At 42.5% G+C, this 25,415-nt stretch overlaps 1 protein-coding gene and 1 pseudogene across 1 annotated transcript in view; one reads left to right on the top strand and one right to left on the bottom strand.

The window, feature by feature from the left end:
• Positions 1-3,136: 3,136 nt before the first annotated feature.
• LOC145357277 (sialate:O-sulfotransferase 1-like) overlaps positions 3,137-25,415 on the bottom strand; it is an 86,469-nt gene continuing 64,190 nt past the window's right edge. The window contains exons 5-8 of the mRNA XM_080210489.1: positions 18,278-18,452; positions 12,333-12,497; positions 8,820-9,020; positions 3,137-5,285 (exon numbers count right to left, since the gene is read on the bottom strand). Coding sequence (XP_080066615.1) covers positions 4,933-5,285; positions 8,820-9,020; positions 12,333-12,497; positions 18,278-18,452 — 894 coding nt within the window. The 3' untranslated portion in view covers positions 3,137-4,932. The remainder of the gene's footprint in view (positions 5,286-8,819; positions 9,021-12,332; positions 12,498-18,277; positions 18,453-25,415) is intronic.
• On the top strand, positions 17,159-17,317 carry LOC145357648 (U2 spliceosomal RNA; annotated as a pseudogene).

Raw genomic sequence — 25,415 nt, 5'->3', positions numbered from 1 at the left:
TCATTCTCAGGCTGTGGGCATCGCTAGTAAAGCTAGCATTTATTGCTCATCCCTACTTGCCCTTTAGAAGGTTATTGTTGGTCTCCTACTTGAATCGCTGCAGTCCGTGCGGGGAAGTTACTCCCAGGGCACTCTTGCACAGGGATTCTGACTCGCTGACAAGGAAAGAGCAGCAATACATGGTCAAGTCAAGGAAAGAAAGAATTATATTGGACTTGAAATGTTCACACGGTTTCCATCTCCACAGATGCTGCCAGACCTGCTGAGTTTCTCCAGAACTTTCTATTTTTATTTCAAGATAATTTGTAACTTGGAGAGGAACAAACAAGCCTCCCATCCATTGACTCTATCTACACTTCCCGCTGCCTCGAAAATGGAGCCAGCATAATTAAGGACTCCACGCATCCCGGACATCCTCTTTTCCCCTTCTTCCATCAGAGAAAAAGTCTGAGGTCACGTACTGACCGAGTCAAGAACAGCTTCTTCCCTGCTGCCATCAGACTTTTGAATAGATCTACCTTGCATTAAGTTGATCTTTCTCTACACCCTAGCTATGACTGTAACACTACATTCTGCACCCTCTCATTTCCTTCTCTATGTACGGTGTACTTTGTTGTATAGCGCGCAAGAGACAATACTTTTCAATGTATGCTAACATGTGACAATAATAAATCAAATCAAAAAAAAAGGAACGAGTGGTGATGTTCCCATTCACCTCATGCACAGTGGCACAGTGGTCAGCACTGCTGCCTCACAGCACCAGGGAGCCAGGTTCAATTTCAGAATCATAGAATCTCTACAGTGCAGAAGGCCCATCAAGTCTTCACCGACCACAATCCCACCCAGGCCCCATTCCCGTAATCCCACACATTTACACTGCTAATCTCCCAACACTCGGGTTAATTTAGCAGGGCCAATCAACCTAACCTGCACATCTTTAGACTGTGGGAGGAAACCGGAGCACCCAGAGGAAACTCATGCAGAGACAGGAAAAATGTGCATGTTTCCCTGTGCGCATGGGTTTCCTGCGGATACTCCAGTTTCCTCCCACACTCCGAAGATGTGTGGGTTAGGTTGATTGACCATGCTAAATTGTCCCTTAGTGTCAGGGGATTTGCAGGGTAAATATATGGGGTTATGGGGATAGGACCTGGATGGGATTGTTGTCAGGCCAGCGTTGAATGGCCTCCTTCTGCACTGTAGGGATTCTATCCAATGACTTGCACAGCTTATTCCTCTAGAGGAAAGAAGCTTTGGTTTGTCAGAGAATCCTTGGTGAGTTACTGCAGTGCATCTTAACGATGGTATGCTCTTCAGACTGCCAACGTAGATGTGGAGGAGTGGATACTTAAAGGTAAAGACTAGGCTGCTAAGCATATCATCCATACTGATGGTTATGTATGTAAAATTTAAAAAACTGATATCGGGATCAGAAACTATGTTTATTTCACAAACCAAAACCTCCCACTTGTGTTGTGTGGAACTAATTTACCATTTTCCCCAGAATTTAATAGTGTTTATTTTGGTGAGAAAAGAAACATGAGTTTTTGTGTTGCTCATAGAATCATAGAATCCCTACAGTGCAAAAGGAGGCCATTTGGCCCATCGAGTCTGCACAACCACAATCCTACCTAGGTCAAATCTCCATAACCCTACATATTTACCCCGCTTATTCCTCTAACCTACATATCCCAGGACACTAAGAGGAAATTCGGCATGGCCAATGAATCTAAACTGCACAGCTTGAAGAAACTGGAACACTCAGAGGAAACCCATGCAGACCTGGGGAGAACGTGCAAAACTCCACGCAGACAGTGACCCAAGCTGGGAATTGAATCCAGATCCTGGAGCTGGGAGGCAGCAGTGCTAAACACAGTGCTACCGTGCTGGCCAATCAGCCAAAATCCACTGTGCTCGGTAAAATCTTGAACTGGATGGGAACTTGTCCTCAACCTTGGTAAACCGCTTAGAGCCACAATCAGCAAAGAGATGGCTCAAGGATGCCGGAGGGAAGAGTGATTCAACTATCTTTGGGATTATGATCCAGGCAGCCCTTTGCACTCTCCTGAAGTAATTGCTTATTTGAAGCAAATAAACTCACAACCAGGATGGATGCCATGGGATGGATTTTAAACTTCCCAGGGGAAATTAAATACATCCAATCTCACCATGTTGGTTTTCATCCTGGATGGCAAATTGAAAACCTATTCTTTCCTCAGCATGCAGGAGAATATGCGCTTTTCAGAAAGACCAGAACTATATGGTTTCACCAGAATGTTTTGCAATTCCAGTGTAGTGACTGCTTGGGCAATTGGTTTAATAAGTGTGAAGATTAATATTATTTACATTTATAATCATAAAGTTCTATGACCATCGTTATTATAGTGACTCACTCACAATTTGGAATTTATGAAAGCAGAGTATATTAAAATATGCCTGGCCAGTTTCCACACATCATAAATTATGTCACACTAATAGTCCCATACAGCTAAACAAGAGTCCAGGCAATGCCAGCACAAGAAACTGTTTGCACCAATTCAACATCAGACCTAACCACCACTTCAATGCACTGTTACTCTTGCATAGTCTTAAAGATTTTGAAAAAGTTTCCCCTAATAGCTCAGTGAGTTTGCATCAAGTAAGTTTGTGACCAATATGGATGAAGGTTCTAAAGGTAAGTTAATATTTTCAAAGTTTGCAGGTGATTTCATTGTGAGTAAAGTGCCAACAGGATTGTCAACATCAGTAATGATAGCAGCTTCCATTTATCCATCAACTTAAATCACGAGTTCCTACAATGCAGAAAGAGGCCATTTGGCCCATTGAGCCTAGACCCACAACAATCCCACCCAGGCCCTTCCCCCTGTAATCCCAAATATTTTTCTTGTTAATCCCACTTGACACTATGGGCAATTGAGCATGGCCAATCAACCTAACCTGCACATCTTTTGACAGTGGAGGAAACCTGGTTGCCACACTCCAGTGCCTGTTCAGGTACACTGAGAGAGAATTTAGCATGGCCATACATCTAACCAGCATGTCTTTTGAATTGTGGGAGAAAACTGGAGCACCCAGAGGAAACCCATGCAGACATGGGGAGAATATGCAAACTCCACACAGTCATCTAAAGCCAGAATTGAACCTGGGTCCCTGGCGCTATGAGGCGACAGTGCTAACCACTGTGCCACTGAAGAAAGCTAGTAATACATCTAAAGGAGACTTGTGCAGATGGAGACGAATGTAGAAAGGTGGAGAGATTTAAAGAGCGACCATTTCAGAGTGTGGACTTGAGAGGACTGAAGGGTCTCCCATTGGTGGTAGGGTGGATCTAGTGGGGAACATACAGCAAATAAGATCTGGAAGGGTAAGGAGCTGAATTTGAATAACAGGAACATTTCAATATTAACTCAAGAGTTTTGAGATCTTCGTGCTGAAGAATGGGAAGTGAAGAGAGAACTGCAAGTGACAGAGGAGATGGGTGAATGGAGTCTACAGACAGTAGAAGTCTGGGGGATTTGGAGTCTATGGTGGATAAAACTTGAGATGTCAGTAAGGAAGATGCTGGAAAAATGCAGTGCACATTTCTCTAATTTTTAAAAATATCATAGTACCTGTTAACAGTGAACAGAACATGTACAGAGCTCCATTTTGCCAATTGGAATCAGCAGTGCATTCAATGCCTTTGTAATTCCAGAGACTGGTGCCAGTCTGGTAAATGAAGTTTGGAGACAACATCAGACGGGCACCAGCCAAGAAAAATACTGCTGCCTATATTTTCCACCAACTACTCAATGTAAGTACTTGCACCTAACCCATTAACTGTTGAAACATCGGAGTAAATCACTGGGATTATGGCCACTTTAAGTCAGGTAATGACAAGGAGTTCTACTTGACGCAATCCTGATTAATAGCACTAAATCCAGGCATGCAGTGTGGGGGTCAACTCATTTATTCTCTTCAGAATGGTCACATGTTTGAATTATGTACTGAAACTGAAGAGGGAAATACACTAAAATGCTGAAATTGTTTTTCAATCGGACGCCAAATATTTTTGAAAGGTCATTTGTATACTTGTTTTTAAGGCAAATGTTTGGCTTGGAGATGTGTGTGCAGATCCAGCTTAGGAGGTGAATGGGAAAAGGGTGCAAAGAAAAATATGCTTAATGTTAAAGCAAATTTGGATTTTTAAAATATTACAACCTAGAAATTAATCTTTGATATTAGTGTCCAAATGTTTAACATAAATTAAAAGGTTTTATACCTCCATTAAAATAGCAGACAGAAGAACAACAGACAGATGCACTCTCATAGAAAACAGCTTGAAGGATTCACCTGGTGATTCTTATTTTGCTGGGATCTATTAGTATTTTCACAGTAGAGCTTTTCAGTTAAAGCTTTTCAAGCAAATTTCCACTATTACCAGTGCTTAAAACCCATAAATTCAACAGCAAACGAGAGGGGAAATGTTGATCTGACGCATTAGTAATGCAACGGTCAAAGTTAGCACAATCACCTTCTGGGGATGTCTGAATAAATGGCTGAAACACGTTTCCACATTCCTCGGATAAAAATTCATTGTATGCTACTGTAAACAGGCCGCAAATTCTTCCTGATTCCTGTCTCATTTTGTGGAGAAACATTCTGGAATGGAGAGAGTTAAAGGACATCTAACTGTGCTATAACAATTCCAGAGGCGAATGGCAACGAGACTTGGGTCAGTGTACTTAGTGTCACGCAATCCAATTAAACAAGACACACTTTATCGTTCCCTCAGCATCCCTGTCCTCTGCAGCATGTGATTATTGATCTATCCTTGTTACAACGCCCTAATCTTTACCCTCTTTTTCTAATCTTCTGATGCTGTTCTCATCTTGACACTACCTCAGGAGCGCAGGCTTAAGTGGTGATACACTGTTTACCTCTTTAGCTACATCATCTGGGCAGATACTCCTCGGGTAGCCCGGTCAGGTTTTTCATTTTGAGAGCCTCATCCACCATCCCTATATAGCTATTAATTACACTTTTCATTTCGAGTGTGAAAGGATCAAAATCTTTCTGCCTCAGGCCAGATCGTTTGAAGTTTCCGTCTTTTTGAGTCTCGACACACAGCAGCCTGTCGTCTGACACAGTGATGTTCAGGAACTCTACCATACGCTTCAGCTGGGGTAACAGATTTCTCTTCAAGTCTTCGTAGTGCACCACCAGCACTCGGCTGCAGTATTTCAACCAATCCAAAGTGTGGGAGGCCCACCAGGAGGCATACGTGTTTACAAATTCTGGCCATTCTGCAGAGAAAAAGTTTCAACCTTGTTCAGTAATTTTGCATATCAGCACATAGGACCGCAGTTACTCCTCTATGGGTTTACTTAACCTTACACTACAAAGCTGTCATAATCTTCCGCTCATGGGAGACTCTAGGACCAGAGGGCATAGTCTCGGAATAAAGAGATGCCAATTTAAAATCATAGAATTCCTACAGTGCTGCAGGAGTCCATTCAGCCCATCTAGTCTGCACCAACCACAATCCCATCCAGGCCCTCTCCCCATAACCTCATGCATTTACCCTAGCTGACAATTTAACCTGGGCAATCCGCTTAACCCACACATCTTTTGGACTGTGGGAGGAAACCAGAGCACCCGCAGGAAACCCACGCACACACGGCGAGAATGTGCAAATTCTGGGAATCAAATCCAGGTCCCTAGCACTGTGGGACAAACCTCTGTGCCACTGTACCACCCCACGGAGATGAGTAGGAATTTCTTCTCTGAGAGGGTTGTGAGTCTTTGGATCTCCTTGCCATAGAGAGCTGTGGGTGCAATATTAAGCAATATATTTAAGATTTTTGATCAGGAAGGGAATCAAGTGTAACAGGGAAAGGCAGGAAAGTGGGCGTGAGGACCGTTGGATTTATTGAAAGGCACTGCAGGCTTGAGGGGCTGAAAGACCTACTCTTGTTTCTATTTCTCATGGTCTTAAAGTTTACTTATTAGTGTCACAAGTGGGCTTAAAATAACGTTGCAAAGAAGTTACTATGAAAATTCCCCAGTCGCCACACGCCGGTGCCTGTTTGGGCACACTGAGAGAGAATTTAGCATGGCCAATCCACCTAACCAACATGCCTTTTGGACTGTGGGAGGAAACTGGAGCACCAGAGGAAACCCATGCAGACATGGGGAGAACTTGCAGACTTTGCATAGACAGTGACCCAAGTTGGGAATCGAACCTGCGTCCCTGGGGCGGTGAGGCAACAGGGCTAATCACTTGACGGAGTTGGTGCTGCTAACTCTGAACTGACAGGCAGGCAAGATTCAGAGGACAACACCACAACAAATGCTTGACTATAACTTCAGTCAGGATGGTTTTAAGCTTGCTACAGCTGGCCTTGGCTCCCTGTTGCTAAGGAAAGAGAAATTTCACCTGAGTTTCTGCCCGAAATATCAGCCAAATCTCTGACAAATGCTAAGGTTCCACCCACTGTTTTATCTGCCAGCAAAAAATGCTTACTTTCATCTTTGCAGCATTGCCTTGCTATGTGCAATATCCCTTAATTCCTGGAGCTAGACTCCACAGGAACACATAGCTTCCAGCTATCATTCTACCTTCCTCTCTGACCCAAGTGTCAGGATCACTAGTACAGAAGGCTGGGGTCTCGTGTGAGTTCACATGTTCCTAAGATGTCCAAGATATCAAGAATATGGGGTAGCACAGTGGTTAGCACTGCTGCCTCACAATGCCAGGGACCTGGGTTCAATTCCCAGCTTGGGTCACTGTCAGTGTAGTATCTGCACATTCTCCCTGTGTCTGTCTGGGCTTCTTCTGGGTGTTTCGGTTTCCTCCCACAGTGTGCAAGGTTTGGTGCATTGACCATGCTAAATTCTCTCTCAGTATTCCTGAACAGGTGCCAGAGTATGGTGACTAAGAGACTTTCACAGTAACTTCATTGCAGTATTAATGTAATCCTACTTCTGACACTGATAAATAAGCTGAACTAATATCTCAGCATTTTCCCCTTATTTCTGTGTGGGAGTGGGACATTACAGCTGAGGCAGGTCAGGAATCTGAAGCAGAAGTTTTGGATTTAAATTGGCCACTTTTCCAATAGAACAATAGATCATCCCACACTGTCCTTCTGCCTTTCCAAAACTGGAACTTGCAGCTTATAGCTTCTGTCCCAGTTCCAGCAGGAACTGATTCTTACACACAATGTCTTTGTATTTTGCAGGTGTACTTTATCCTTGGGGAAACAGAAGTCAAAGTGTGGTGGACATTGTCACCCTGGCTGTATTGATGATATCTGCATGGAAGAGGTGGGAGCAAGAAGCAGAATTTCCCAACATAAAGGGATGGAGACTGAAATTCCCTCTTAAAGGCATGGTTGCACAGCAATCTGCAATGCATGGTGCAGTGAAGCAAACAGGATGCAGACGACCAGCATTGCCTTTAACAAATGTGGCCATGCAGCAGTCTGAAAGGGATAAGCAGCAGTGTGGAGAGACTGCATGCAGCAAGTAAAATTGAACAGGAGGATTTATGGACACCCATTGGAGAAGGTTCCAGCCCCACATTCTGGCCTGAAGGTTTGGGATGATGATTACCATTGTCCCACTGGCCAATCTTTTTGACCTCCACAACTGCAGCTTGTCCATAACTCTGTCATTTGCATCGAGTCTCTCTGCTGTCTCCTTGATTCCACACCCAAGCCTCCAACAACATCCTCTGTGTATCACATATCTCAAGAACAGTTTCTTCCCAGCTGCCATCAGACTTTTGAATGGACCTACCTCGCATTAAGTTGATCTTTCTCTACACCCTAGCTATGACTGTAACACTACATTCTGCACTCTCTCCTTTCCTTCCCTATGTATGGTATGCTTTGTCTGTATAGCGAGCAAGTAACAACACTTTTCACTGTATACTAATACATGTGACAATAATAAATCAAATCAAATCAAATATGAGAATCCTGTCTCCATCTATAAAGCTCTCTATTTCCTTCCTACCTTATTTCTGCGATCATCTTCCACCTTGTGTCTCCTCATTCTTTCTGGTCATTTAACCCTGGCTTCCTGTGTATCTGGAAGATACATTTCCTTCCTTTCACAATCAAAGGCACAATCTTCAGCTCACTTGATCCCCCTTACCGCACCCGACAGAACACTTTTTCATCTCTGCATCTTTTTTTAAGGTTTAAAATTTTAAAGTAAAATGTATTTATTAGTCACAAGTAGGCTTATATTAACACTGCAATGAAGTTACTGTGAAAATCTCCCAGTTGTCATACTCCTGTGCCTGTTCGGGTACACTGAGGGAGAATTTAGCATGGTCAATGCAAGTAACCACTATCTAAGCAGCACATCCTTTGGATTCTTCCAAGGTTCTGCATGAAAGGGGAACCTGAAAATTAGTTTATCTGGCTCTGATGGTCACTTCTGATAGTTGTCTCTCAAAGAATTTGCACCCATTCCCCTCTTCCTCTGTGAAGCACCTGACATCTTTTTTCCTGCATCAAAGGCGATATATAAACGCAAGTTATTGTCAGGATGGTCAGATTGACGCCCCTCAGAATTTCCTTCACTCATTTCAGAAATTTCTCAGTTTTCAATCGACGCTTGAAAAGTCACCAAGTAGCAAGTCATGCGCAGAAACTGACCTGGAACCACTGCAAAGCACAGGACATTGTGAATTCTGTCACAACACAAAGAAAACTCTCAAAATGACATGGTGATCACTGACACAAAAAGCACCAGGTTTAACAGTGCTGGATGTCATCTTCTATGCTCTTTTACGAAAATTATTAGAACTGGATCTGCCATTTTACCTTTGCTCTTCCAGTGGCGTTCCGATGCATATCCCAGGTGACCAGCACGCTTCCTATTAAACTCTGCCATCAAAGCCTTGTAAGGGTTTCTGATCAACAAGATGGCTGCATCAAAAGTTTCTATTTCTCTTTTCCCACTCTCATGAGTTTTTATACAGATAGTCCGGCCACTTTTCCAGTAGTCCTTTTCCCCTTTGAAACCTAACAATGATAAAGACATTAACAATTCCAATTGGGTGTTGGACAGCATTGTGGCATACTCCTAAAAACTTATGCACAGCTTATTCAAATGGAAGCTAACATTGTAACTTCTTTGGGAGACAGCGACATAGTGGTAATGCCACAGGCCTAGTAATCCAGAGGCCCAGGCTAATATCCTGGCGATAATGGCTTAAATTCTACTTGGGGCTATTGAAGTCAAGCAATAATGGGGAATTGAAAAGCTAGTTTCTGTTATGGTGTAAAACCATTGTCCATTGTCACTGGATACAGATAGATTGCAGACTTGGACAGATAAATGGCAGGTGGAGTTTAATCCAGATAAATGTGAGATGATGCATTTTGGAAGATCAAATTTAGGTGCGAATTTTACAGTGATTGGCAGAACCCTTAGGAGCGTTGACATACAGAGGGATCTGGGTGTATAGATCCATGGATCTCCTAAAGCAGAAACACAAATGGATAAGGTGGCATCTTATTTGGTCTAGACTAAAATGTTACTCCAGACCAACAGCAATGTGGTTGACTCTTAACTTCTCTCTGGAATGGCATGGTAAGCCACTCAGTTCAAGGGAAATTAGGGATGGGCTACAAATGCTGATCTTGCCAGTGACACCTACATCCCATGAAAGAATTTTTAAAAATTGGTTCAGGGCTAATGCCACCATAACAGCTTCTTACATATGACAGGTTACAAATATCTTTATGAATGAGATAATTTCAGTACTAAATCAATTTTGTTTACTAGGTAAGATCAATCCTGCCTGGAATGCCAGAAAATTCCGACCTCAGCCGTGGCTGGGATTCTCCAGTCTCGCTGATTTGAACGGTGGCAGCTGTGACGGGGTGAATGAGATCGGAGAATTCCACCCAATGTTCCAGCCAAGTAAAATGCCACATGCAACTAGATTTCACACATTTAAAAACAGAACTGCAAAAAATAATTGTACCAAAGATAGTTAAAATCCCATTTCAAAAGAAGAAGAGATACTTAGCTTAAAAGGCATAAACAAGTAATCTAACTAATGAGTTTACATTGTTTTATTGGTACCTGAGTTAGATTCAATTTAAAATCCAATAGACATCTTTCCTGCAAATGATAAATAAGACGGCAAAAAGTTTTATTGAACTGATGTGCTCAGGGATTGATTAAAACCTGTGTAATCAGGTGAAACTACAAATAAAAGTGTTACATCCCAATATTGAGGTTTAAGTTATCCAGGGTATACCTAAAATCCACAAAGCATTATTAAAGGAACATAAAGAAATAGGAGCAGAAGTTGGCCTTTCAGTCCTGTGAGCCTACTCTGTCTTTCAGTAAACCCATGGTTCTTCTGTTTCAATTCCACCTTTCCACACTATTCCTTTATCCCGTCATTCCCTTGGTAGCCAAAACCTACCAACCTCTGCTTTGAATATTACCAGTGACTGAGCATCCATGCTCTTCCAGCATAGAAAATTCCAAGGACTTGCAATCCTGTGAATGAAGAAATTTCTCTTCATCTCAGTCCTAATGGCTGATTCTTTATTGTAGAACTGTGATCAATCATCCCCCCACTCCAACCCATTCCTACCACCCCTGTCCCAGACTCCTGAATAAGGGAAAATATCTTCCCAACATTATCCTCCTAAGCCACTTTAAGAAGTTTATATGCTTCAATAAGATTGCCTTCATTCTTTGAAGCTTCAGGGAGCAGATCCACCCTGCTTTATTTCTCTTCAGAGGACAATTCCCTCATTCCACAAAGTGAACCTTTACTGTTGTCCCTTTAAGGGAAGTGTATCCTTTCTTGAATAAGGAGACCAACATTGTGCACAGCACTTCAGATATGTTCTCACCAAGGTCCTATAGGATTGTGAAAGATTCCTTTAATCTTACACTCCAATCCCTTTGTAATAAAGACTGGAATATCACTTGCTTTCCCAATTGCTTGCTGTGTCTGCATGTTAACTTCCTGTAATTCATGTGCAAGAAAACTCAAGCCCCTGTGAATATTGCCTAATCTTTCCACATTTAAAAAAAATTCTGCTTTTCTATTTTCCTATCAAAATGGTAACTTTTCCACAATTATATTTCACGTACTTCCCCACTCATTTAACCTGTCTATCCCTTTTCAGCCTCTTTGCATCCTCCTCATAACTTACTATCCCAACGAGCTTGTCATTGATATAGATTGTAGGCAGCTAAGGCTCAAGCACTGATCTTAGTGTCATCCCACCAGTTACAATTTGCCACTGTGAGTATGACTTGATTATTCTTGTCCATTAACATATTCTTGATGCGTGCTAATACATTATTGCCCAATCCATTTAGCCCTGATTATGTACAATAACCTCTTGGATTAAGGTGCACTCAATATGTACCGTCTGATTGGATTGAGTTAACATGCATTTCTGAAAAGGAAGTATTTGACAATTTGTTGGGCGCTCTTTTGAGTTTATTGCTGGCAGGGTAGATAAGGGAGACCCAGTGGACATAGTATGGATGGCCTTCCAAAAAGGAATGGCCTTCCAAAGAAGATGTAGATTTATAAAAATACTTACTAAGTGGGGTAAATTCAACCTTTCATTAGGGCCATTGGTGGGACGATTCTCCAAGCCTGCTGCACTGTTCTAAATTCTCCGACAATGTACTTAAACAGGTGCTGGAATGTGATGACTAGGAGATTTTCACAGTAACTTTCACAGTAACTTACATTATTAATGTAAGCCTATTTGTGACAATAGTAAATAAACCACTGTGCAAATCCCCTAGGCACCACACTTCAGTGCCTGTTCGGGTACACTGAGGGAGAATTTAGCATGGCCAATGCACCTAACCAGCAGACTGGGGGAGGAAACTGGAGCACGTGGCGGAAACCCACACAGATACGGGGAGAATGTGCAGACTCCATACGGACAGTGAACCAAGTTGGGAATCAAACTCAGATCCCTGCTAACCACAGTGCCACTGTGCCACCCCAGAAAGGACAGAATAGCCAGAAAATTTCACCCTAAAGCTCTCTAAAGCCACAAATTTGCTATGTGGCCCACACAGATAGTTGTCTGAATAACAAGATAAAGAATGTTAATTTCATAATAATTGTGTTGAATTGCATGCAGATGGTAAACATTAAATGAGCATTCTGTAAGGCCACCTATAAATAGTCACAGACTAAAATTGAATTTTTGGATTAGGAGGTGTATATTTGCAATGTGCAACTCTGTAAATAAATATAACATTGTGTAAAGATAGGGTCTAATTCTAACTTCTGATAACTGGCTTTCTGGAGTAGAACAAAGAATAACACATACCCTTATTATAAAGGGTCCCATCAAAATAATAGCTTCCAGTGTAGAATCCAGTGGCATGTTCTATCAAATGCCGTGCCCACGTATTCCCAGCTCCCGGAAAGCTGGAGAGAGCAACCATTACCTTCGTTTTCGTAGGCAGGAACTTCCTATCTGTACATCTGGTATCTAGAAAAGAAGCGGACTTGTATTAAATACATTATAATTCCTGATTTTTTATTTCTGATATTGTTTCTTCGAGGCAAGACTGGAAATCAATTGGATTGTACATTTTAGGTTTAAGAGAAAAAAAAAGAAAACATTTAAGTTGAATGCAATGTGAATGATTTGGTGGAAGATAAGCTTGAAAGGAAATTGTTCTGCAAATGGGCAGTGGAATAATTTGGTTCTATGTATTCCTATAAAAAGTGCAATCCCATTAAAACATATTGCACTGTTGCAGATCTTGAGTGAAAAGGAAATGACAATATTATTCGTAGTTGGGTCTTTTGATTAAAGATATGTTTATTTTTAGTCTCTCAGGCAGTCTTTTGATATTATTCCACTGTGGTATGCAATTGTAATGGATGGATTGATCAATGAAAACTTATTTCTCTTTGGGTCGAGTGAGGCTTTCTCTTGTGGAGCTTCCCACAGTTTGTTTTTTGGAGTTTTCTCTCTGAACCTGGTTTGCAATTTGGATTTTCAGTTCTGAATCCTGCCACTTTGGGATTTAGGATGTAGGGTCAAAAGTAAAGTTACTGTTCATTCTTAGTGTTTTTTTTCCTTTTGATACCCTCCCTGATAATAAAATAATCAGCACCCATCTCAGGCTAAACAAACTGCTCATTTTAAAAAGTTCCCTCCTTATTCTCATCTATTTTTTCCATTTCTTTTTGTATTTCTGTAAATAGTATATTTTTGCTAATTATAATGAAGAATTTGAGTTAAACATGATAGGGGAGGCGATTCTAGTGCAGCGGGCCAGGAGGTGTCAGCGGAGGCCATTTTGTGGGCTTCCCACTGGGCGCCATGGCAAAGCTTCCCAGGAATCGGAAATCAGCATGGAGCTGAGTTCAATATTATAATCCGCATTTGCATATCATTAGCGGGCCCAGGGCTGAAGTCCCCTGGCCCCCGTCTTCCACCCACTCACCGGGGCATGGTTCACTCCACTGGGGCTTACAACTGCATGGGGGACAGGCAGCCCGATCTTGCTGGAGTGAAGAGAGACCATGGAGGCCCCCCTCCCCCCTGCCTCCCCAGGACATCAGAATGAAGGAATAGTGCCCCCGGGTAGTGCCAGCCTGGACCCCAGCACTCCCTAAGGGGCAAACTGACAATGCCCAAGGGGGTGGGACCAGAAGAGGGTGGGCCTACTGGGGATGGAGCCTACTGGGGGAAATCAGTAGGGGTGGGGGGGGGGGGGGGAGGCAGTGCTGCCGCTCTGCATAGGGATCGGTGACAGAGGGAGAGAGTACGGCAATTGGGGCTAGCCATCCTGGTAGAGAAGCCAGTGGGGGTGGAGATATTGGAGTTGCCGGGGTGGGGGGGTCATCAGGACTGCTGGGGGAGGAAGGTTGGAGCTTGTGGTGGGGGAGGAGGATTGGGAGATCAGGGCTGGCCAGGGAACGGGGACATAGAGGCTTGCCCGCGGTGATCCGGGTGGCCAGTGATCGGGAGTGAGGGCACTGGAAGGCCAGTCATTGGCAATTGCAGGGCTGGCCAACAATTGAGAGGTCAGCAGCACAGGGCCAATACACACACGCTGATCGCTGCACAGACAGATCAGAGCTTGCTCAGTAGTCCGCTCAGTGCTATGCTGCCAGCCTCTCGGATGGGAATAAGCCCAATTCCTTGATTTTCAGAGAGAATACCACTAGATACTCTGCAGTGCCTACATTATTCTGAGTCTGAGATTCGATCTAAAAATCCTATTTAAAAAAACAGCGGGAGTTACTCCCATTTTCATGTGAATTGGGGACTTAGAATTTTTTTGGGAGAGTCCCAGCCCTAATCTTTACGGATCATGAATCACAGAATAGAATCCCTATCGTGCAGAAGAGGCCATTCGGCCCATTGAGTCTGCACCCACTCTCTAGCAGAGCATCTTTACCCAGACCCACTCTTCCACCCTATCCCTGCACATTTCCTATGGCTAATCCATCTAACCAACACATCTTGGGGCAATTTAATATGGTCAATGGCCAATCCACCTAACCTGCACATCTTTGTCCTGTGGGAGGAATCCCACACAGACAGTTCCCCAAGGCTGGAATCGAACTCAGCTCCATAGCGCTGTGAGGCTGCAGTGTGCCACCATGTCCCTATATTTGAAGTCACTTGGCAGGTCAGTGTTCGGATTTAAAAAAAAATGAATATTTTAATCTGATCGTTACTGAGATTTCTAAGTTTAGCAAAGAGAAAGATTTATAAGAATCACCACAGGAGATAATATGTGTGTGTGCAATATTGTTGAACTTAGTTGAGGAACTATGAAGTCCTGTATTGGGACAGGCCATTTGGAAGGATGAGACTGTCAGGTCATGTCCTTCAGGCAAACTGATTTCCTCAATTTCCTGCTGCACTCCACACAACCCGTTCATTTCTGTTATTTTACCATCCTTTAGATTCTGACGGAAAGTCTTATTCCCTCTTTGCTTTCTTGGCTGCTTAATTTCCATCATTGCTTCCATCTGTCAATGGCATCAGGCACTACACACTCAATCACTGCCGCAGTAGGAACTTGTCATGCAAGAGCACCCGTAATTGTGCCAAAGTATCCTCTTATCACATTCAGAACTGTGGTGCCCAGACGATCGGAACAGTGCACTTGGCAGGAATATGACTGAACATGCAATACCTTCATCCAAAGATTAAAATGCAATAGATTGGATTAAAAGCAACATCTTGCGAGGAAGAATGGGGTTTTAATTAATTCCCGCTAGTCTGCTTTTTGGGGCATTTTATTCCTCTGCACACCCATGTTGCTTAGAAAATAAAGAAACTTAAATTTGCCAAGAACTCAAGAAATTGAAGCAGGAATGGGCCACCAGGCCCTGCCATTTAATATGATCCTGGCTGATCTATGCCGGTCTCAACAACTTTTCGGTGCCACTTCTCCATAGCCTCCTATTTCTTGACCGAATATTTATCCACCTTCACTTTAAATACTTTTAATGATCCAGCCTCCACTATCCTTTGGGGCAGAAAATTTCAGAGATTAACCACCCCTCTGTGAAAAGAAATTTCTATGCACCTCAGGTTTAAATGACCTGTCCCTTATCTTGTAGCTATGTCCCCTTGTTTGAAATTCTCCCACTAGTGAAAACATCTCACCATCTCACCCTATCAAATCCCCTCAGGATATTATACATTTGAATAATGTCGGCCCTCACTCTTCTAAACTCCAAGGAATACATACTCAGACTATTTATTATCTCTTGATAGGATAATCCTCTCATTCCAGGAATTACCTGGTGAACCTTCTTTGGGCTGCCTTCAAGAGTATTATATTCTTTTTTAAGAAAGGGGGCATAACTGTATGCAGTATTCTAGGGGAGGCCTCAACAACACCCTGTACAACAAAACGTAATTTTAAACTTCAACTCCTTTGCAATAAAGGCCAAGATGTCATTTGCCCTTCTTAACTACTTGTTGGATCTGCCTGCTAACACATTACGATTTATGCACTAGAACACCTAGATCCCTCTGTACTTCACTCATCTGCAGTCTCTTTCCATTTAGATAATAATCTGTCTTTTGATTCCTCCTGCCAAAGTGCATGAGCTTCCCTACACTAAACTCCATTTGCGAGGTTTTCACCCAGTCACCCAATCTATCTATATCCTGTTGCAGAATCACAATATCCTCAGAATCGCTGTCCAAAATGATCTGAATCAGCCCAATTAGAGTCAATAGCGTTGGGGTTGCTGCTTGTTCTGACCACAATGGTAATGTGTCTTTCCTGCAATCCCTGGAGAACCATGTCACATGACCTCTTCAAACCCAACTAGACAGATGTCTGATGTGTGAACCATGCTTAATGTGTTTTAAGATGAATTTTCTATCTAAGTATGACATGCACATATCAGTATGTCATTGTTCAATCCCTAAAATGAATAAGGCAATAAATGTCACGCAGTATGAAGTGTACATTATAGTAATTGTGAATAACATCACAAACTGCACCTGAAATGGGAATAAAAGGTGAGCTAATAGTAATTCATAGTACTTCTTTGCCCTTTTGCTCCCCGGAAGGGTAGGGGGTTTAAGTTCAGTCTGGCAGCATGGTCGGTGCAGGCTTGGAGGGCCAAAGGCCTGTCCCTGTGCTGTAATTTTCTTTGTTCTTTATTCTTTGTAATTCCACCTCACTCCTGATCCTGTCCCCCATTTTCACAATTTGCTGATTTTCTCCTGAAGACGGCTGAGGCATTAAGCATTCTCAGGAAATCCATATCCCATTTAAGGGCCACGCTTTTTAAATGGTCTCAGGCAATGAGTTAGGGATCGAATGCCAGCTTGATCTCACCCTCACAGATAAGCCCTTTCCAACAGGGGTCGCCAAGCAGCAAGGAATGCTGGTGCTTTATCTCCCACTCATCTTGGTTAAAGAAGGATGATGCTAACTGAAGAAGTGCCCTTGCCTTACTCTGGTTGAGACAGGAACATAAGGAGGCCATTAGGACTTCTTCCCTCTATTTCACCCCTTTACTTGAGGTTGACATACTAACTCAGCACAGTTCAAAGTTTGGAACCAAGCTCCTCCTCAATGTGACTACGTATTCTAGTTTTTCAAACAACACAGAGCAAAATCACAGGGCAAAAATTTTTAACTCACTCAAAATGAATTATCTTCTCAGCCTTTCGGCTAAGATCAAGTGTAGTATCTGTTCTTGACATGCTGCACTTGGTTGAAGTCATTGGGTTACATTTCAGCTTCATTTGAAGCAATTTTTTAAAGCGGCATCTTGGCCTTTTGGCTAAGATGCAAATGAGATCAAACCTTGGAGGAGAAGCTATGCCTACTCCAATCAGCTTGGATCATGTAGATCAATCCCAGGACAGGAGGTGAGAGCCCTGTCTTGTCAGCTTGGATCGGGAATGTCTCACTTGTTGGGTCTCTGCATTGGATTTGATTGGACTGAATTGAAATAAAAACAAAAAAAAACTTGGACCCACAATGGTCTTTCTGTTAATCAGTTTCTAAGCCCAGTACTGACATTTTAAAATGACAGCATTTTCTGTTTGAATTTACTTAAAATGTGTTCAACTGCAGCATATTAATACATGCTGTATTAATCCTCTATGAATTCTTCCTTTAGGTTTTCCTTTCCCTTGTCGTTTTTCGGCTATAGCTAATTCATAGATGGACATGTGTACAAAACATTAACAGTGTGTGATTTAGTATTTAGGATTAAATCACTTTCAGTTTCCTGACTTGGGTTCAACTCCAGCTTAAACTATAAAGCGAAAGGCTCCTCTGCCTTCTGTCTATGAAGGTGTTGCATGAAGTGAGTTTCAGCAGTTTTAATCTAAAATCTGGTGAGCATCACTCGCTAATTTGACGTCAAAGGTTTAACCCTCATTTGAAGTGTCAAAAGATGGCTGTTGTGCGACGTAGAAACATGTCCCACTGATGCTCAGTAAGTGGGTGCTGTTTTGAAGTCAGGTCTGACGAACATTACTGATGGCATACAAATCTGTACCTCAAAGCACCTCTGCTCTCAAATGACAACACTTAGTACTCATATCGGATAACGTTCCTTTTCCTTGTATTAATCTTGCTTGAAAATTCACATGCGTAAACAGAATAAAAAGATGAAAGAAATATTTAAATAAGACTTAGTGGATAAATGCAAATATTCTGATTTGAATTCAAGAACCTGAGTAGACCAAACAGATATTGTACTTAGGCTTCAAATGAACAAGTCAATGTTAAGCCACAGAATGTGATGTTACAGTTTTACCTTGAACAGGAGTCTGATAGATAACACAATAATTTTCATCTCCTAAGAACTCTATTGTAGTGTCACTTGACAGCTTTCCACAGAGTTGGTCCTTCGCAATGTCATGAAGTGTGAAGTCAGTTGTGGCAAATCCACAGTAACATTCTGTCCTCCTGATGACAACGAGGGGAAACTCCTGTCAAGGAAAATTGCACCAAATTGTGACATGAGCCCCTGAATCTCTTTTAAAGCTCATACCTTGTGTTGATGTGTCTGCACTGTTAACTGAGGATGAATGCTCATCCTCCTTTTGTTAACTGCACACTGCAGAGCAGGTCAATTTCACTGCACTCAACAAATTTCCTTAGTCATCAAGGACTTCTGCATTGTGCTATTTTCAGACTTTGGTTTTCAAAGTGGAGAAGATTGTTTACTCTCAATACATGTTTATTTTACTTCAGGAGATCTGTGTACATTATTAGAAGCATGCACTTTTTAAGTATACATAGAATCATAGAATCTTACACTGCAGAAGGTGGCCATTCAGCCCATCAAGTCTGCACCAACCACAATCCCACCCAGGCCCTATACCCATAACCCCATGTATTTACCCTAGCTAGTCCCCCTGACAAGGGGCAATTTAGCATGGCCAATCCACCTAACCCACACATCTTTGGGCTGTGGGAGGAAACCAGGGCACCCGGAGGAAACGCACGCAGACACAGGGAGAACGTACAAACTCCACACAGAGAAAGACCCAAGTCAGGAACTGAACCCGAGTCCCATGTGCTGTGAGGCAGCAGTGTGAACTACTGTGCCACCGTGCCACCCCTTTGTTTCTATTTTTTTTCTCTTTTTCTTTCTGGCTGGATTTAAAAGAAAACTAGAACCCTAGCGAGGCAATAATGAAACTTTCTACCCTGCTGCAATGCACATTTTCACATTCCACGAAGTAAGATATAAAATAAAACCGACACTCAATCCCCTGGGGAACGTGGAAAACTCCATCCCCTGTTGGTTCCACTTCCTTCTGAGGCTTTTAAAATGTTTCTGAAATGAAATCTCAAAATGCAATTATATGTTCTGAAACAATAACTGTAGCAGATATGAACTAATAGAATTGCACTGGAATACATGCCGAGCATGGTACTTTCAGAATACTTACCAAGCAGGAGAGAGAGACAGAGAGAGAGAACAAAAGACATTGCTGTGCTGAACAAAAGCGTCTGAATCTGTTTGCTCTCTTTGCCTATCTTTCTCTCTCGGATGAGGTTTTGCAAAGTAATCATCCTGAGGATGGAAATCTACTGCGAACTAAGACCTTTTGGGAATAAAATGTAGATACTTGTTCTGTGAAACTACGCCCTTGCGTGTGTGTTGCGGTATGTGCGTGTCGCCACATGTGACATATAGATGGTGCTTGTGATTTATCCAGTTTCAATGAACTTATCCTGTTCTTTGCGTAACCTATGAAAGCCTGTTTATAATTCTTCACAATCTGAACGTGCAAACAATTGGCAAAGCGCATCCTCTCCAAATTAATTTTTAAAAACCCTGTCGTAGCTGAGCCTGGAGTGGAAGATTACAGCAGTAATTTCATCCCTCCTCAACTGGTTATATTAACATTTACATGAAGTCTGAAGAAATCTTCTGCCAAACCTCTAAAAAAAAATTAATTTCATTAAACAAATTTTCCTTTAAGCAAAATATGTTAATACATGAAATATAAACTAAAAATAACAGTCGGCAATATTGGTAGGTCGTTCCTTAACATTTTTGCATGATATTTCTCTATCCATGAGATTATGTTACCATGATACATTATGTTAAGTAATGGCTTAAATAAATGGCTTAAGCAAATACCAGTCCTCATCAGTTGGCACACTACAGTTTGAGATTTCCTATTAGTATTGGATTGGTTAGATTCAGGTGGAGACTATAGTGTAGTGATAACATCGCTAGACTCGTGATCCAGAGGTCCAGAGTACTGCTCCATCAAATCCCATCACAGCAGATGGTGGAATTTAAAATCAATTAATGTGATCTGGAATTGAAAGCTGGCCTCAATAATGGTGACCATGAAATCTTCATCAAACAAACCATCTGGTTCATAATGTCCTCTGTCGCTCCTACCAGGAACCATAGCGAGGCAATAATAAAGCTTCTTACTCTGCTGCAATGCACATTTTCACATTCCACTAAGTAAGATATAAACAAAACCCAACACTCAATCCCCTGGGGAACGTGGAAAACTCCATCCCCTGTTGGTTCCACTTTTTTCTGAGGCTTTTAAAATGTTTCTGAAATGAAATCTCAAAATGCAATTATATGTTCTGAAACAATAACCGAGGCAGATATGAACTAATAGAATTGCTCTGGAATACATCTGTTGACATTAAGGGAGAGATTATTGTCATGGTGTATCATGCACATCCACTGTAGTTCATTGACACTGTAGCTCCTTGATGCTTGTCTTCCTACTACACCGAGGTGACTCCTCATTCTGCTACCCTCCACTTTGACTTCTTGAAAAAATTATTTTCAGCTCTGGTCAAATGGTTGAAATTCCAGAATTTTTCTTTCTCAATGTCACTTCTTATAGTTCTTTTTGTTCTTGCAATTTCAAGCACCTCTTCATAGGATGTGATTTTACAACCTTGTTCCGTCTGACATTCAGCAAAGTGAGGTGGTATGATTGGGTGAGAGGCCTTAAAATCCCTTTTTATGATACTCAGACAATTGCACTCCACTCCTTCAGGTTTCTGAAGTAACTTAATGAGTACTGTATGTCTCAAGTCACTTGGTATATATTTCACTACAAATTTTTGTTATTGCTTCTTATTCTGTTTCTGTACTCACTTCTAATTCTGTTTCTCCTCAGGCTTTTTTGATTTGATTTGATCTGATGTCGTATTGTTGCATGTATTAACGTACAGTGAAAAGTATTGTTTCTTGTGTGCTACACAGACAAAACAAACTGTTCATAGAGAAGGAAACGAGACAGTGCAGAATATAGTGTTACAGTCATAGCTAGGGTGGAGTGAAAGATCAACTTAATGCAAGGTAAGACCATTCAAAAGTCTGACAGCCGCACTGAAGAAGTTCTTGAGTCGGTTGGTAAGTGACCTCAGACTTTTGTATCTTTTTCCCGATGGCAGAAGGTTGAAGAGAGAATATCTGGCGTGCGTGGCGTCCTTAATTATGCTAGCTGCTTTGCTGAGGCAACAGGAAGTGTAGACAGAGTCAATGGATGGGAGGCTGGTTTGTGTGATGGATTGGGCTACATTCATGACTTTTTATAGTTTCTTGCGGTCTTGGGCAGAGCAGGAGCCATACCAAACTGCGATACATCCAGAAAAAACGCTTTCTATGATGCATCTGTAAAAGTTGGAGAGAGTCATAGCTGACATGTCAAATTTCCTTAGTCTTCTGAGAATGTAGAGGCATTGTGGGGGAACCAGGACAGGTTGTTGGTGATCTGGACACCTAAAAACTTGAAGCTCTCGGCCCTTGCTACCCGATGATGTAGACAGGGGCATGTTCTCATTTACGTTTCCTGAAGTCAATGACAATCTCTTTCGTTTTGTTGACAATGAGGGAGAGATTATTGTTGCCGCACCAGTTCACTAGATTCTCTATCTCATTCCTGTACTCTGCCTCGTCATTGTTTGAGATCTGACCCCCTACGGTGGTGTCGTCAGCAAACTTGAAAATCGAATTGGAAGGGACTTTGGACACACAATCATAGGTGGATAAGAGTATAGTAGGGGCTGAGAACATAGCCTTGTGGGGCACTGGTGTTGAGGATGACCATGGAGGAGGTGTTGTTGCCTATCCTTCCTGATTGTGGTCTGTAAGTTAGGAAGTTCAGGATTCAGTTGCAGAGGGTCAGTTGTAACTTCATCTATGCCTGGACATTTTTCTGTACTCATTAATTTCAAAGCATTCTTTTCATCTAATGTCATAATGTTTGGCATTTCATTTGCCCATATATCTCCTCAATTTGGAACATCACTTATATATTCTATTTTATCATCACATGACCTGTTTGATTCCTATACACAACACTTGGGCTTCTCCAAATGTAAAATCATCTTTTCTGTTGTTTGAAATGGTCTTTGCCACCATCAGATCATTTTTTTGAATTATAAAATCCCTATAGTGAAGAAGGAGACCATTTTGCCCATTGAGCCTGCGCTGACTACAATCCCACCCAGGTCTTAACCCCACATATTTATCCTGCAAATTCCCCTGACACTCAGGGTCAATTTAACATAGCCAATCAACCTAACCCTCACATCTTTGGACTGTGGGAGGAAACCGGAGCACCGAAAAGAAACCCATGCAGACACGAGGTGAATGTGCAAGCTCCACACACACAGTCACCCAAGACTGCAATTGAACCTGGATCCCTGGCGCTTAGAGGCAGCAGCGCTAACCACGGTGTAACCGTGCTGCCCCTTTACTTGACAAAATTGTACAAGTCTCTCTCCTCTTTATATTATCGATCCAAGGCCATAATGACCAAAATGCATTTCTGATGTTCCTTCACTGATTTTTAAGTCACCCATAACAATTATCACATCAGATGATCTAACTTGATCATAACACTTGGGGAAGTCACCAAAAATGCCTCAATTCCCTGCTCACCGTGATCTTGTGTCAGGACATGGACTTGTATGACAACCAGGTTCAAGGCTTTGGGGCAGGAAATCTGTCATCCTTACCTGGTCTGGCTGACATATGACTCTTAACTCATAGCAATGTGATTGACTCTTAACTACCCTCTGAAATGGCCCAGTAAGCTCTTCAGTTCAAGCGCATTTTGGGATGGGCAAACACTGGCCTTCTCAGCAAAGCACATATCCCATAAAAGAATAAAACAAAGATCAAAGTTTGCCATACGATTCTTATCCTATCAAATGGCCATCACTCTTTACTTAAAGAATGTATGGCTCAGCCTTTCCCAGGCTATCAAGGACTTTGTTCAATAAATGATGACCAGCAGAAAGTTGGATTTCTTGCCATGTGAGACTTGATAGAATCATAGTATCCTACAGTGTAGAAGGAGGCCATTGGGCCCATCGAGTCTGCACTGACCACAATCCCCCCCCCATGCCCAATCACCATAACCCCATGATTTTTAATCTAGCGAGTACCTCTGGCACTAAGCATGGCCAATCCACCTAATCCGCACATCTTTGAACTGTGAGAGGGAACCGGAGCACCAGGATGAAATGCACGCAGACGCAAAGAGAACATTTAAACTCCACACAGACAGATGCCTAAGCTGGGAATTGAACCGGGCCCCTGGCGCTGTGAGGCAGCAGTGCTGACCACTGTGCCACAATGCTTACTACGCGGGCTGAAAATCCGAACATTATCGGGAAACGCGATTCTCTCTAGAGAGATCGCATTCCACAATTTTCCCCACCCTGGTGAAGTCGCAAGGTTCACGCTAATAAAGTGCGAGAACTTCATTTTAATGTATTTGCATAAATTTATCTTTCATTATCAGGCACCCACCTTATGTTCCCTTTCGCTGTATTTTCATGTCAGTCAAGTTTACAACAGGGTCACCCAAACGTGAACCTGTTGAGGGGATCCCTCTGGGAGTGTGAAGCCCCCTGGGGAGAGGGACATGCCCAGACACTTCCTCCCCCGGCACTGCCCTCTTGCACTGCCAGGTTAGCACAGTGCTAACCGAGCAGTGCCTACCTGTGCCAGGGAGCAGTGTTGGGACGGACCCTAGTAGAAGCCTCATGGGAGTGGGGGAGAACAGGGGTGGGCGAAATGGGTCATGTGTGTATTGTGGGGGAGGGGACGAGAGAGCATGCACTGAAGGGGAAAGGGAGAGAGGGAGATGTTGGTGATGATTTAGGGAAGGGTGTTGGCAGAACGGAGATGACAGCGATGACAGTTTTTGGGGGGCAGGGCAGAGGAAACTGCCAATTATGACTGTGATGTGGGGAGTGGGTGAGAGGGAGTCGCCAATGATGATCGTTTTGAGGGGTGGGACAGTGGGGGAATAGGGAGATGTCACGGTGACTGTTTTCAGGGGTGGAGGTTGCCTTTAAGAATGATGATCCAATATCTGTGGAGCCAGCTTTGCCAGCATCTTTTGGGCCATATGGTGACGTGAAACATGACCCGCATGCAGAGAAACACACCAGTTTTCCGTCCGATCTTAACCTTAATCGATACAGTGACACCAGATGGCTTCTGGAGTCTTGGGATGAGAAACTTCTCTGTTCTCTTCACTGCTTGTGGTTAAGTACATGTTAAATCTCGCTAAATAAATCCTACTTCATTCATAAATTCTAGTGATTCAGACTAGTGTTAGAAATTAATAAGTTGGACCTGAGAATTTGTTTTAAAGGGAAGGGTTTTATACTTTAACCCAAATGCACACAGTTACTCATTCCAGCACAAACCAGCCGTCGAATCATACAGCACAGTTGGAAGCCAATCGGTCCAGCATGCCTATGCTGACTCATTGTAAATTCTACCAATTAGTCCTACTCTCGCACTCTTTCACCATAGCTCTGTGCATCTTTTCCTTTTCCCAATTCTCTTTTAAAAACTGTGATTGAATTCACACTTATACCATCATTTCAGGCCCCAAATTCCAGATCAGTCGAGTCCTTTATCTAACAGCAAGTATCTTCAGTAGTCACACTAAATACGCCACATGTTTAATGCTTAAGAAGCTGTTAATAACGCTAGCAACACTTCAAAGATTAAAATACTACAGCGCTGACAGCCATTAAATGTACATGAACTGAATTCACTAGCAGACACTACAAACACTTTGGCAGGTTCCTGAATTTATTGTGTAAACGTTCTGAATGGTTATCACTAAAACAAAAAAAGGGATAAATTACTTTTGCAATTCACAGTTTCATCGACAAATTGTTTCTGTGGGCGGAATTTAATATGGTGAGGCCTTTCTCGCCCCCCCACCTCGGAGATGAGGTCCTAGGTAGGAATAACGGGTTGGGGGGAGGGATGTGTGGGGGTGCAGAGTAGGATGGCAGATCTTTTCACCTGGATGCTAACTGAAGTCATTGAATGAGATGGAAGAGAGACTGACCATGTTGGGAGACCAATAGCAAGCCTGGGAGATGGTGGGAGATTTCCCTCTTCAAAGGCACAGTGC

Source organism: Carcharhinus amblyrhynchos, chromosome 23 (genome assembly GCF_965287045.1).
Source record: "Carcharhinus amblyrhynchos chromosome 23, sCarAmb.v2.hapA, whole genome shotgun sequence".
In the NCBI taxonomy this organism is placed as follows: domain Eukaryota; kingdom Metazoa; phylum Chordata; class Chondrichthyes; order Carcharhiniformes; family Carcharhinidae; genus Carcharhinus; species Carcharhinus amblyrhynchos.
This window is presented reverse-complemented; position numbering and strand designations above follow the sequence as displayed.